The sequence below is a fragment of the Medicago truncatula genome, chromosome 7 (genome assembly GCF_003473485.1).
Source record: "Medicago truncatula cultivar Jemalong A17 chromosome 7, MtrunA17r5.0-ANR, whole genome shotgun sequence".
NCBI classification, from domain to species: domain Eukaryota; kingdom Viridiplantae; phylum Streptophyta; class Magnoliopsida; order Fabales; family Fabaceae; genus Medicago; species Medicago truncatula.
The window spans coordinates 39,666,957-39,678,580 of NC_053048.1; the positions used below are offsets into that span (position 1 = coordinate 39,666,957).

General features: G+C 34.0%; 2 protein-coding genes across 2 annotated transcripts; both read left to right on the forward strand.

Annotated features, from left to right (window-relative positions):
• Positions 1-136: 136 nt before the first annotated feature.
• LOC11443104 (pentatricopeptide repeat-containing protein At5g15010, mitochondrial) lies at positions 137-2,644 on the forward strand. The gene has a single exon (XM_003624532.4). It carries the CDS (start codon positions 432-434, stop codon positions 2,187-2,189), a length of 1,758 nt encoding a protein of 585 aa, XP_003624580.1. The 5' UTR covers positions 137-431; the 3' UTR covers positions 2,190-2,644.
• Positions 2,645-6,353: 3,709 nt separating this feature from the next.
• On the forward strand, positions 6,354-9,959 carry LOC11441027 (nucleoside-triphosphatase). Its single transcript, XM_003624534.4, has 9 exons — positions 6,354-6,930; positions 7,191-7,319; positions 7,786-7,842; positions 7,959-8,051; positions 8,227-8,432; positions 8,572-8,663; positions 8,908-9,122; positions 9,209-9,401; positions 9,722-9,959. Exons 1-9 carry the CDS (start codon positions 6,688-6,690, stop codon positions 9,862-9,864), a joined length of 1,371 nt encoding a protein of 456 aa, XP_003624582.1. The 5' UTR covers positions 6,354-6,687; the 3' UTR covers positions 9,865-9,959.
• Positions 9,960-11,624: the final 1,665 nt, after the last annotated feature.

Below are 11,624 nucleotides of genomic sequence, written 5' to 3' on the forward strand. Positions count from 1 at the left end.
TATCTTATTTAGATTCTTGATTAGAAACATAAATTGTCCAATGTATCTAAAAAATCAACTTTTTTTTTATAAATATGAGCGGAAGGAGTACACTATTTTAGAACTAAACCCTTGTGCCTATTTTGTTTTTGAAGGACCTTACTTGTGCCTATATGTCTAAAATAAGAACATTTAAGAATTGAACCGGATATCAAACCAATTAAGTCTTTGAGTTATAATTCAACTACTTTAAACTATTCGAGCTGTGAAATGTGATGACCGTGTTTACACTTTTTTCCCTTTCCTTGTGTAAATTACATCACTTAACGCTTCAACTTTACTTCTCTCTGAGTCATTTTCACAAACACCTTTGCCTACAAACTTAAAATAATTCGGTAATCATACTCTTCCGCTCTATCCAATTTCAAAATTGATTTCATTATCTTTATATCATGATCAGAATCAGATCTAACTTATCTGTTTTTTCTATTGCTCTATTACGCATAAGGCATAACGCAATCACTGTTAATCACTGTGATATAGTTCACAAGCCTCTTATGAATGCTTCTTTCAATGCTTTTAATTCTTCAAATTATTACACTTTTTTCGCTCCACCGAAATTTAGTTTTTCAGTTAGGTTCTTTTCTGCTGAATCCTCAAGTGACGATGACTATAATGAAGATGACGGTGATGATGATCATGATAAGAATAGTAGTCAGTTACATTTAAGGGATGATGGTTTTGTCAAAGATGTTAAGACCATTTTGGATATAATTCACAAACCGGGTTCTGGGCCCTATGAAATTAAGCAGAAGCTTGAGGATTGTAATGTTAAAGCATCATCGGAGTTGGTTGTGGAGGTTCTTTCGAGGGTTCGCAATGACTGGGAAGCAGCTTTCACTTTTTTCTTGTGGGCTGGAAAGCAACCGGGGTATGATCATTCGGTTCGCGAATATCATTCAATGATATCTGTTCTTGGTAAAATGAGGAGGTTTGATACTGCTTGGGCCTTAGTTGAAGAAATGAGAAGAGGAAAAACTGGTGAATCTATTGTTACCCCACAAACTCTTTTGATTATGATAAGGAAATACTGCGCTGTTCATGATGTTGGTAGGGCTATAAACACTTTCTACGCTTTTAAGCGGTTTAATTTTCAAGTTGGATTGTACGAGTTTCAAGGCCTTCTTTCTGCGCTTTGTCGGTACAAGAATGTGCAGGATGCTGAGCATTTACTGTTCTGTAATAAGAATGTTTTCCCACTTGACACCAAAAGCTTTAACATCATTCTTAATGGATGGTGCAATTTGATTGTTAGCGCGCGTAATGCAGAGAGGATCTGGGAGGAGATGAGTAAGAGACGAATCCAACACGATGTTGTCTCGTATGCAAGTATCATATCTTGCTATTCAAAGTCTTCTAAACTTTATAGGGTGCTCCAGCTGTTTGAACAAATGAAGAAAAGGAATATCACTCCTGATAGGAAGGTTTATAATGCAGTCATTTTTTCTCTTGCGAAGAATAGGATGGTGAAAGAAGCTGTAAATCTTATTATAAAAATGGAAGATAACAATGTTACTCCGGATGCTATTACTTACAACTCCCTGATCAAACCTCTCTGCAAAGCCCGCAAAATTGATGAAGCAAAAGAAATTTTCAATGTGATGTTGGAGCGAGGCATATCCCCGTCCATTCGGACTTTTCATGCTTTCTTCCGAATATTAAGAGTCAAGGAAGAAGTATTTGAGCTTTTGGACAAAATGAAAGAGCTAGGGTGCAACCCAACTATCGAGACATATATAATGTTGATAAGAAAGTTTTGCCGGTGGCGCCAGCTTGATGAAGTCAAAAGGATATGGAATGCAATGAGGGAAGATGGAATTGGCCATGATCGTAGCTCGTATATTGTACTGATTCATGGTCTGTTTCTGAATTGTAAGGTGGAGGAAGCATACAAATATTATATAGAGATGCAAGAGAAAGGTTTTCTCCCTGAACCAAAGACAGAAAGTATGCTTCAGGCATGGCTTTCTGGGAGACAAGTAACAGACAGCCAGGCAACAGATCTAGAACACAATCAATTGGAACATGGTGGTCTTAAAAAGAGTGTCAAACCTATACAAAGTAAATTTGATAGGGAAAAGGATTTTCTTCGCGAACCCGAGACCAGAAGTGTATCAAGAGAAGGAGGCTTTTCTTTCTGGGAGAAGTAAATCGCTATCCAACAAGAGGTTAATTTGCATTTCCTTTGTCTACGATGAAGGCAACGCTTGTTGGTCACTATACTTTTCAAATTTATTGAATGCTCCAAACAGGTGCTTGGCATGCACTTTTGTTATTGTCTATTCAGACTTCAACTGCCTTGCCTTAAACAAGAGCTGCAAGATGGATGCAACTTTTAAAAAAACATAGGTTTGTTAATTGTTACAAAATTGGAAACTTTTGGTTAATTTGTAGTGATATAGTCATTGTACTGGTTGACCTTGGGGGTTTGTTGTAATACAGGAGCTGAATTTAGGTGCTTATATGTAACTTTAAGCGCATCACCAAAGGTAGAATCAGTTTAGAGTTCTTAACTTATTTTTAGTTAGCTCTACAATGCTTCATCAATACTATGAACATTTGCATCTTTTCACTTTAATGGTGCAACTCTTTAAGAGCTTAAAAATGTTTTACAATTGCAAGTTATTTCAAATATTTGTGTTTTAAAATGACACATTCTTTTGATAGTTAAGAACCAGTTCTTACATGTAGCATATGTGTTATCCACCTCCAATAGTAGAACTTGTAAGAACTGTTTTATCTCTATGAACCCTACTAACAAGTAACAATTTCCATTGGAGATAAATTCCAAACAAGTGGAGCTAGAAACTTAAACTTCTGCTATGATGCTTTTGATTGCCGTTTAATAATGTCAATTGATAGTTAGCACCGATATGAAGTAAAATAAACTAGCATATACCAAAGGAATTTATTAACCATGATGCTGTAGTAAAATCTTAATATACACCTCGATTTAGATTGCGATTATTATTTTTCACCATCCTTCAACTCTTGATACCTTGAAGCATCGAAACTTTACCAACATATGTCATATCAGCAAGCATGAAAGATATGATACAAAAGTTTCAGAAATTACCAACACCAAAGCTGCCCAAAGAGCTGAATAAGGCAGCCGAAATTGGAAAGCCAAACACCAAACTGAAAAGATGACTAGTTTGACAAAGAATGATAAACAAATATGCAAACAATAAGCCTCATCAAAGGCGAGAGGCCAATTAATTGTCGAGAAACACAGCCCATACCTCGCGATACCTTGATACGCCAGCAGCAAAACTCCCGAAACAGATGTGATGCCAAGATGAAACAATCCACACCAGAGAAATAGCACACCTGAAACAACACCAAAATCCGTCCAAAGAATAAATTAAGATAACATGTCACAACAAGATTGGCACCTTAGATCCAAAGTGATACTTGGAAATCCATACTCCTTGACATTACACCAAATGAAATGAAGTTAACAAAGAATGCTAAACAGATATGCAAACAACAGCCTCCTCAAAGGTGATAGTCCAATTATTGACAAACACGGCCAGAATGTCGCGATACATAGCCTCGCCAACAACAAACTTCCGAAACAACTACGTTGCGAAGATGGGACAAATGAAGCCAAAGAAATAACTCCAATCCATTGAGCCACCCCACATAAGTCTTTTAGGTTTCTGCTGAAACTGTACACCGAAACTGAAAATATAAAATTCAATACACCACAGAAAGAGCCAAAACAGATATGAATGAATAAATCAATGAAAATCCTGACAAAATACTCTCACTTTATATCCTATATTATGTATGAACCACTCAATAATCCTCCCACTAATTGTCACTCCTCTCTTGGTTAGCAAATCAGCAGAATTGTTGGCTTCCCTGTTCACTCCTCTCTTTTGTATTTTCTGTCAAAAAAAAAAACTTTTGTATTTACGTACTTCCGCAATAGCTGAAGCTCCATTTGAATCAATGTAGCATGTCTTAAAACTTAATGTATTAAACTTTATATGGAGGGTATTCTTCCATTGGATGGATTTGCTTCCAGGTAATTGTAATGAAATACTACTGGCTTTATACTATCGAAATCTTTAGTCTTAATTGCCACATGTTGATTCTTATCAAAGTGGTTTCTGAAAGAATTTGCGGATTCAGGCGGCATTTAGTCTGTGGTTCTTGCACTTGCTTGATGAGTTTATGATTTTTTTATTTGGTTGTAATTTTTTTTTTCCTGCTTTCATAGCAATGCATGGTTTTGTCAAATGCAATGGTTTGTAGACCTAATTGATGTGTGTTGTGCAAGAAACGAAGTAAGGAAGTACAAGTGTGTCACTCCTTGGTGTATATGTAAAGTTCTAATCATCGATTATTTTGTACATGCTGCTGGTCTTTCAAATTCTTCTTCCATGAAAAGTCCATTTGGGATTGAAATCAGTTTGGATATTGTTTGAAAATTTATAAGCGATTTAATTTGAGCATGCTGCCATTTATCATACACCACTAAAGCTCTTGATAATATATACGACACATTTTCATCGAGTATCTAATGCCAAAACCTTAAGTTTCTACTTTGCAAGAAAATTCCAAAGTTTCACATTAGCAACATCCAAAGTTTACAACATGCCAAAGAAGTCTGCAATGCAATTGATGCTATTAGAACAGTGATTTACAGCAACATATGAGTCATTTCTTGTCCATATATCCTTAGCTAACTCACATGTAACAACAGACATGCACGCAAATTTCAAATGATTTCTGCAGTTTACACATGAGGTTCTAGTAGGTAAGCACCCTTTTAGTAATTGGAAATTACTAGCGCTGCTAGTGCTAATTCCACCTCTTGAAAACAACTACGCACATGATAGGTTAGAAACTAGGATTTTTTTTCTTTTTAGAAAAGATTTGGTGCCTTTTATTCCTTTTTTTACATTGTTAAAAAAATAAACATGTTCAGCGTGCAGTGCTTTAAGAAAAAAATAAGGGAGTAGGTTGAAACTTTAAGGAAACATGTTTGTTATATTTTGTTTAAAAAATAAAATAAAATATACAATTTTATCCTTGACCTAAAACATATTTTACATAGATAGAATTAAGTTTTTGAGTTTTTTTGCTTGTTAAAAAAATATGAGTTTTTTGGTCAATAACAAACAGGTGTAGATTATTAACTTACTATTCATGGTTTTTTTTTTTTTTTTTTTTTTAACCCATATATATAAGGGAGTAGTCTTATAGCTAAAATTCACATTTTAAAGTAAATGAATGGGGTGTTAGAATTCGAACATCAACCCATATATATAAGTCCACGACACATGAGTTATGCTCTCGGAAACGACAACTAATCACGATTATTTGTGAATATAGCAACTCTTTTTGTACAAAATCGTATTTTTTTTTTAATAATTATCTCTCCCCTCATGAATCTCGTGTTATAGTGGGTAATGGAATTAAATAAACAATTTCAAAAGAATCTTCATAGTCTAAGTTTTTTTTTTTTTTGTTGGAAAGAATGGGCAATTCCAAAACAAGTACCATCCCAAATCAGGCAATACTGCACTATAGGAAAAAAAATCAGGAAAATACATTGGTGCATATGGAGCGTGTTCTTTGTTTGATGCTAACTTCTATTTTTAGGAAAATACATTGGATAAGTGAACTTGAAGATATATATTTGGTGACAAATTTTCAATCAAAGGTGCATATATGTCATATTTTAGCATTGCATTGTCCCCTTTATGTGATATTGCGTGGAGTAAAAGTTTTTTTTTTTTGTTAAAGGTCTCGTCGTTTGTATGAAGGTTATTGCAAAATAATTTTTTTGCAAAAGACAATCTTGCACGTTATTGAGCATTTTTGTGGAATTACGTTGTGTTGGTGGATGCGTCTGCCTTTAAACATCTTAACTCTTATTTTTGGAATGTGCATTTTTTGTTAATGTTTACTATAGCTTAGTGCTTGTTTGGCTGGATATTAGTTGTCTCATGCCAAATAGTATGTCGAAACATGCTTAGTCATTTGGTGGTATATGCTTGAATCGTAAAGTGTATCGTCAAATGTTGCGTGCAATTTAGATGTCCGTGTATGATCTTGAAAAGCTCAAAATATCAATATCTTTTAACAAAAAGAGCTTCTCATAGTCATGGGTAATTTTTAGAATATATTAAATTTATGTCATGGTGATGGCTCATGGTAATCTTTAGAATCTATTCAAAGTTAAGTTACATAAATCGCGGACACATCTTACTATATGTTTGAGGTCCATAGCTTGAGCGTTATGCTTTATTCATTTTTTGTGTTGATGGCTCATTTGTAATTGGTTTTGTGTTGATTTTTTTTATTGTGAATTGTAGTAATATTTTGTGTCCTTGCCATATATTGTGCCACATTTAAACAATGTGTTGATTCGATCAAGATTAAGATACTAGTATAATAATTAGAGCACCAATGCCACAATGTCATTAATTAGTCCACCTTTAACAGCGGCATATAACATAATTTAAGAGAAAGAAAACGCAAGTTAATCGTGTCTTTTAAATAATTAATTGATCTTCACCTTTTCCAGTTATACATAGTGGGTTGTGAATTATGACAAACACATGATTAAGCTGGTTAATTAACCTGTGACCAATTTCAGAATTATTTTGCTCAGTCCAAAAAATTAAGATTATGGAGTTCCTAATTACACTAATCACCACTGTTCTACTCTTGTTAATGCCTGCAATCACTTCCTCACAATATTTAGGAAACAACCTACTCACTAATCGAAAGATTTTCCAAAAACAAGAAACAATTTCCTCTTATGCTGTCGTGTTTGATGCTGGTAGCACTGGTAGCCGTATTCATGTTTACCATTTTGATCAGAACTTAGATCTTCTTCATATTGGCAAAGATGTTGAGTTTTTTAATAAGGTGACAATAACATTTTATGCATCACATTTTTTTGTTCTTTTTTTTTTTTTGGTACAATTTTTTTTGTTCTTCTTGATTACTATGAAGTTACTCCCTACGATCTTAAATATAATAAAAAAGTCAAATGTATTTGGTCCAAATTTAAATCAAATATATTTGACTTTTTGATTATATTTAAGATGGAGGGAGTATATATATGTAAATGTATTCATATCAATCGTTATTCTCTTCAATACTTACTTCAGTGTATTATGTTGTAGATAACACCTGGTTTGAGTTCATATGCAAATGATCCGGAACAAGCTGCAAAATCTTTGATTCCACTTCTACAACAAGCAGAAAATGTGGTCCCTATTGATCTACATCACAAGACACCGATCAGACTTGGGGTAGGTTTTTTCTTTGATTTGGTGCAGTCACAATCATAGATTCACGCCGTAATCACATTGATGATCGTTAGATCAAAATATGCAGAAAGCAAACGATTAAAAAAATAATTAAAATTTCAAATTTCAAATCTGGACTGTCTGATCTTGTTCCAACAATCATTGATTTGTTGACTACGCAAATGTGCAATTTTTTTTTTGTATGTTAACCCTCGCTTCTCAAGAAAAATGGGCCCTGCTAATCTGATGTTCCGGCTAGAATGATCAAGAATTGTTCCACCCGGAAATAAATGAATGAAATGTGTAACAACATATTTTTTATTTTTGGTCTATGTTTATATAATTAGTGACAGAAAATATCAATTACTCTGATAAAAAATAAATCAAATTTATTATCACTTTTAATTGTTTCAATATGTAAAAGGATTAAATAATTTGTAACATAATTTGCATGATAATATTATTGCAGGCAACCGCAGGTTTAAGGCTTTTGAATGGGGATGCTTCTGAAAAGATATTGCAAGCGGTAATTATTAGTTTAATTTTGTTATTTTATGTTTCAATATTATAATTAGCAGTTAGATCTAAACTTTCCATGCTTAAATTAGAGCTTAATTTTGTGTTCTTAATTAATTACCTTAGGTAAGGGATATGTTCAGCAATAGAAGTACCTTCAATGTTCAACCTGATGCAGTTTCTATTATTGATGGAACCCAAGAAGGTTCTTATCTCTGGGTATGACAAATATAGAACTAAAGAATTTAATTTTTATTGTTTATATTCATATCTCTTTGAGAAATAATATGAATTTAGAAATAATGATCATTGTCAAAGTCAAACGATTTCAATGATCTACTACGTAAAAAATCCTATGCATTGGTATTAATTATTTTCATTATTTTCTTAATAGGTGACAGTTAACTATGCATTGGGGAATTTAGGGAAAAAGTACACAAAAACAGTGGGAGTAATGGATCTTGGAGGTGGATCAGTTCAAATGGCATATGCAGTGTCAAAGAAAACAGCTAAAAATGCTCCAAAAGTTGCTGATGGAGTTGATCCATACATTAAGAAGCTTGTACTCAAGGGAAAACCATATGATCTCTATGTTCACAGGTTTCCTTCTAATTCATTATATACTATGAAGCACATACATGGACACGAACATCAGACACGACACTGACACAAACACGTCAATACAGATAAAATTTTAGTTGCATATATATCATGGCTAATAATATATTGTTTCTTTCAGTTACTTACACTTTGGTAGAGAAGCATCTCGAGCTGAGATTATGAAGGTCACTCGTAGTTCTCCTAACCCTTGCCTTTTAGCTGGATTTGATGGTAAACACAAGTTTGTTTCACAAGTTATTGAAGTTTCAAATTGTTAGTTATTTGTTAAAGCTGAAAAAATCTTCGATCACACTATTTCGTCTATGATAATTTCAGATAATAATTTGATTGAAAAAAAAAACTTACATGATCAATGATTTCAAAGTTTCAAATTTCAGTATATTTTTATGTTTATGTATTTTAGTAGCATGTTATGATATGCCAATAACATAGGATTATTTTTGGTTCTTAAAAGGGACCTACACATATGCTGGAGAGGAGTTTAAGGCCAAAGCCCCTGCTTCTGGGGCTAATTTTAATGGATGCAAAAAGATAATTCGTAAGGCACTTAAATTGAACTATCCATGTCCCTATCAAAATTGCACTTTTGGTGGAATTTGGAATGGCGGAGGGGGAAATGGACAGAAACACCTTTTTGCTTCTTCATCTTTCTTTTACCTACCTGAAGATGTATGTAATGTATTATTGTTTTCTTTTATAAATTTGATGCTATTTAATTAAGCCTTGCTAATTACATTGTCAAATTATTATTTTAGGTTGGTATGGTTGATCCAAAGACACCTAATTTCAAAATTCGTCCTGTGGATCTCGTGAGTGAAGCTAAGAAAGCTTGTGCATTAAACTTTGAGGATGCCAAATCCACTTATCCATTTCTTGCTAAGAAAAATATAGCTTCATATGTATGCATGGATCTTATATATCAGTATGTGTTGCTCGTTGATGGATTTGGTAAGTTTTTGCTACGAAAGTTGATAGCTTTGTTATTTTTTCATTTATTTTTATGAGTTGAAAAATTACGATTCCATGCCATAATTTTTTCATGCATTCACATAGTCACGACTTTAATGGCTGTCCGGTCAAGATCGGACGGTTCAGAAAAATCAGATTTAATTTTTCTAAAAATACAGAACTTAAATTATAGTCATCCGATCTTGACGTGTGATTGCATGTAAGCTAAGTGTGACGATGATTTATAACTTCGATCTTTGTAAAGAAATATTGTACACTATAATGTTTTCATGCAATAATTGCTTCCATTTTATTGGCAGGCTTAGATCCATTGCAAGAAATTACATCGGGGAAGGAAATTGAATATCAAGATGCTGTTTTGGAAGCTGCATGGCCTCTAGGCAATGCTGTAGAAGCCATATCATCGTTACCTAAATTTGAACGAATGATGTATTTTGTTTAAACTTTTGGATGTTACTACAAGATGTTCCAGCACTAGAAGGCAATTCTGCGTAAAATGAAATAAATTAAGTCCGACATGTTTTTTCTATTGAGAAAGTTTATTTTCAATATTAATTTGTGTTGTTTATGAGAATATGACGTTGAGAATATCCCTGCATATATGCAAGTTTAGAATATACCTTTCAATTTGAAATTCAACTCAGGACTTAAATTTCTAAAAGATCAAGATTGACAGATTTACGATCACTACTACAGAAATGACATTTCACATTAGTGGAATTCGACTTTTCAAATCGGATCCCACCCGATGTAACTAAAGGTGATGTTGTATGTCCACCCCATTTCACATCGGGTATTTGCCCGATGTGAAATATGCTTTTGCACATCGGGTTCTTTAGCCTTGATGTGATAAGTGTCGTTAAGAGCAGCACATAAGGGTTTTCACTACGGCGAGACGGTGAGAACAATGGCGAGAACGACATCGATTGAGTGAAAACGACAACCCAATTGGGTGAAACGTTGAGAATGACGACGATTTTATGAGTGAGAACAATGGCTTTCAATGAGTGAGATTATTAGCAGAAGATGAGTATTAACGCGATTGAAACGTGAAGGTTAAGAGAAAGGGGATCTCAAAGGTGAAAGGGGATCTGAGATCTACAAGAAACGTTTTCTATTGGTTAAGAGAAGTTTAGTCAAAATTGCGAAATTGCCACCGCTTTTGTTTTCCCCTCATTTAAAAAATCCACCGAAGGGAAATGTTATCGGTTATTTAGTTTTACCCTCAGCTACTTGGGTCCACGGATGTGAAAGATAAATCCAACTTCAACAAAATTTCAAAAATGCCACCGTGCTAGCTTTCCCTTTAGCTACTTTGTCCAATGATGTGAAATCCCTATTGTGAAATGTATATTTTCTAGTAGTGGATGTTCAATTAGCTTGGGATTGTTGTTTGTCTGATTATTGTCCCATTGTGTTGATTGTCGATGAAGATAATTGGAGTCCAAAACTATTGTGTATGTTGAAAAGTTGGGACGAATTTTTCGGTTATAAAGAATCAGATGCTGGTTCTTGATAATAAAGGGGAGGAGAAAGAGTTATCGGAGGAGGAGGAGGTGAAGTAACTTCATTCTCTTTCATCCCAACTGTTCTCGCTAACAAAGTTTCATATAACAATGTGTAGTGGCAAACACATAGACTAAATTTAAATTGGCTTAAAGAATGGGATGCCAACATAAAATTCTTCCATGGGTTAATGGCTAGTAGACGAAGGATCAATTCTATTATTTCTATCAATGTTAACAGTGCTCAAGTGGAAGGGGTCACCAATGTTTGAGCGATAGTTTTTCATCATTTTGCCAACCATTTAAGTTAGACTCTGTTTGCCAATCATTCAAGACTCTTAGTACTTTGGAAAGCGACGATCTAACTCGACCATTCAGTGAGGAGGAGGTTAAACAAGCGGTTTAAGACTATGACAGTTACAAAAGCCCTGGTCCTGATGATATTAATTTTGGCTTCATTATGGAGTTTTAGTTCGAGATTAAAGCATATGTTTTGTGATTCCTATATGTGTTTCATCAAAATGAAAAACTGGTGAAAGGCTTTAATTGTACCTTCATAGCTTTAATTCCAAAGGTTGAAAATCCTTAGCGTCCGGCCGAACTCATACCCATTTCTCTTGTTGGTTACATTAACAAAGTGTTGGCGAAGGTCTTAACCAATAGGATTCGTCAGGTAATCGAAACTTTTATCTCTAAT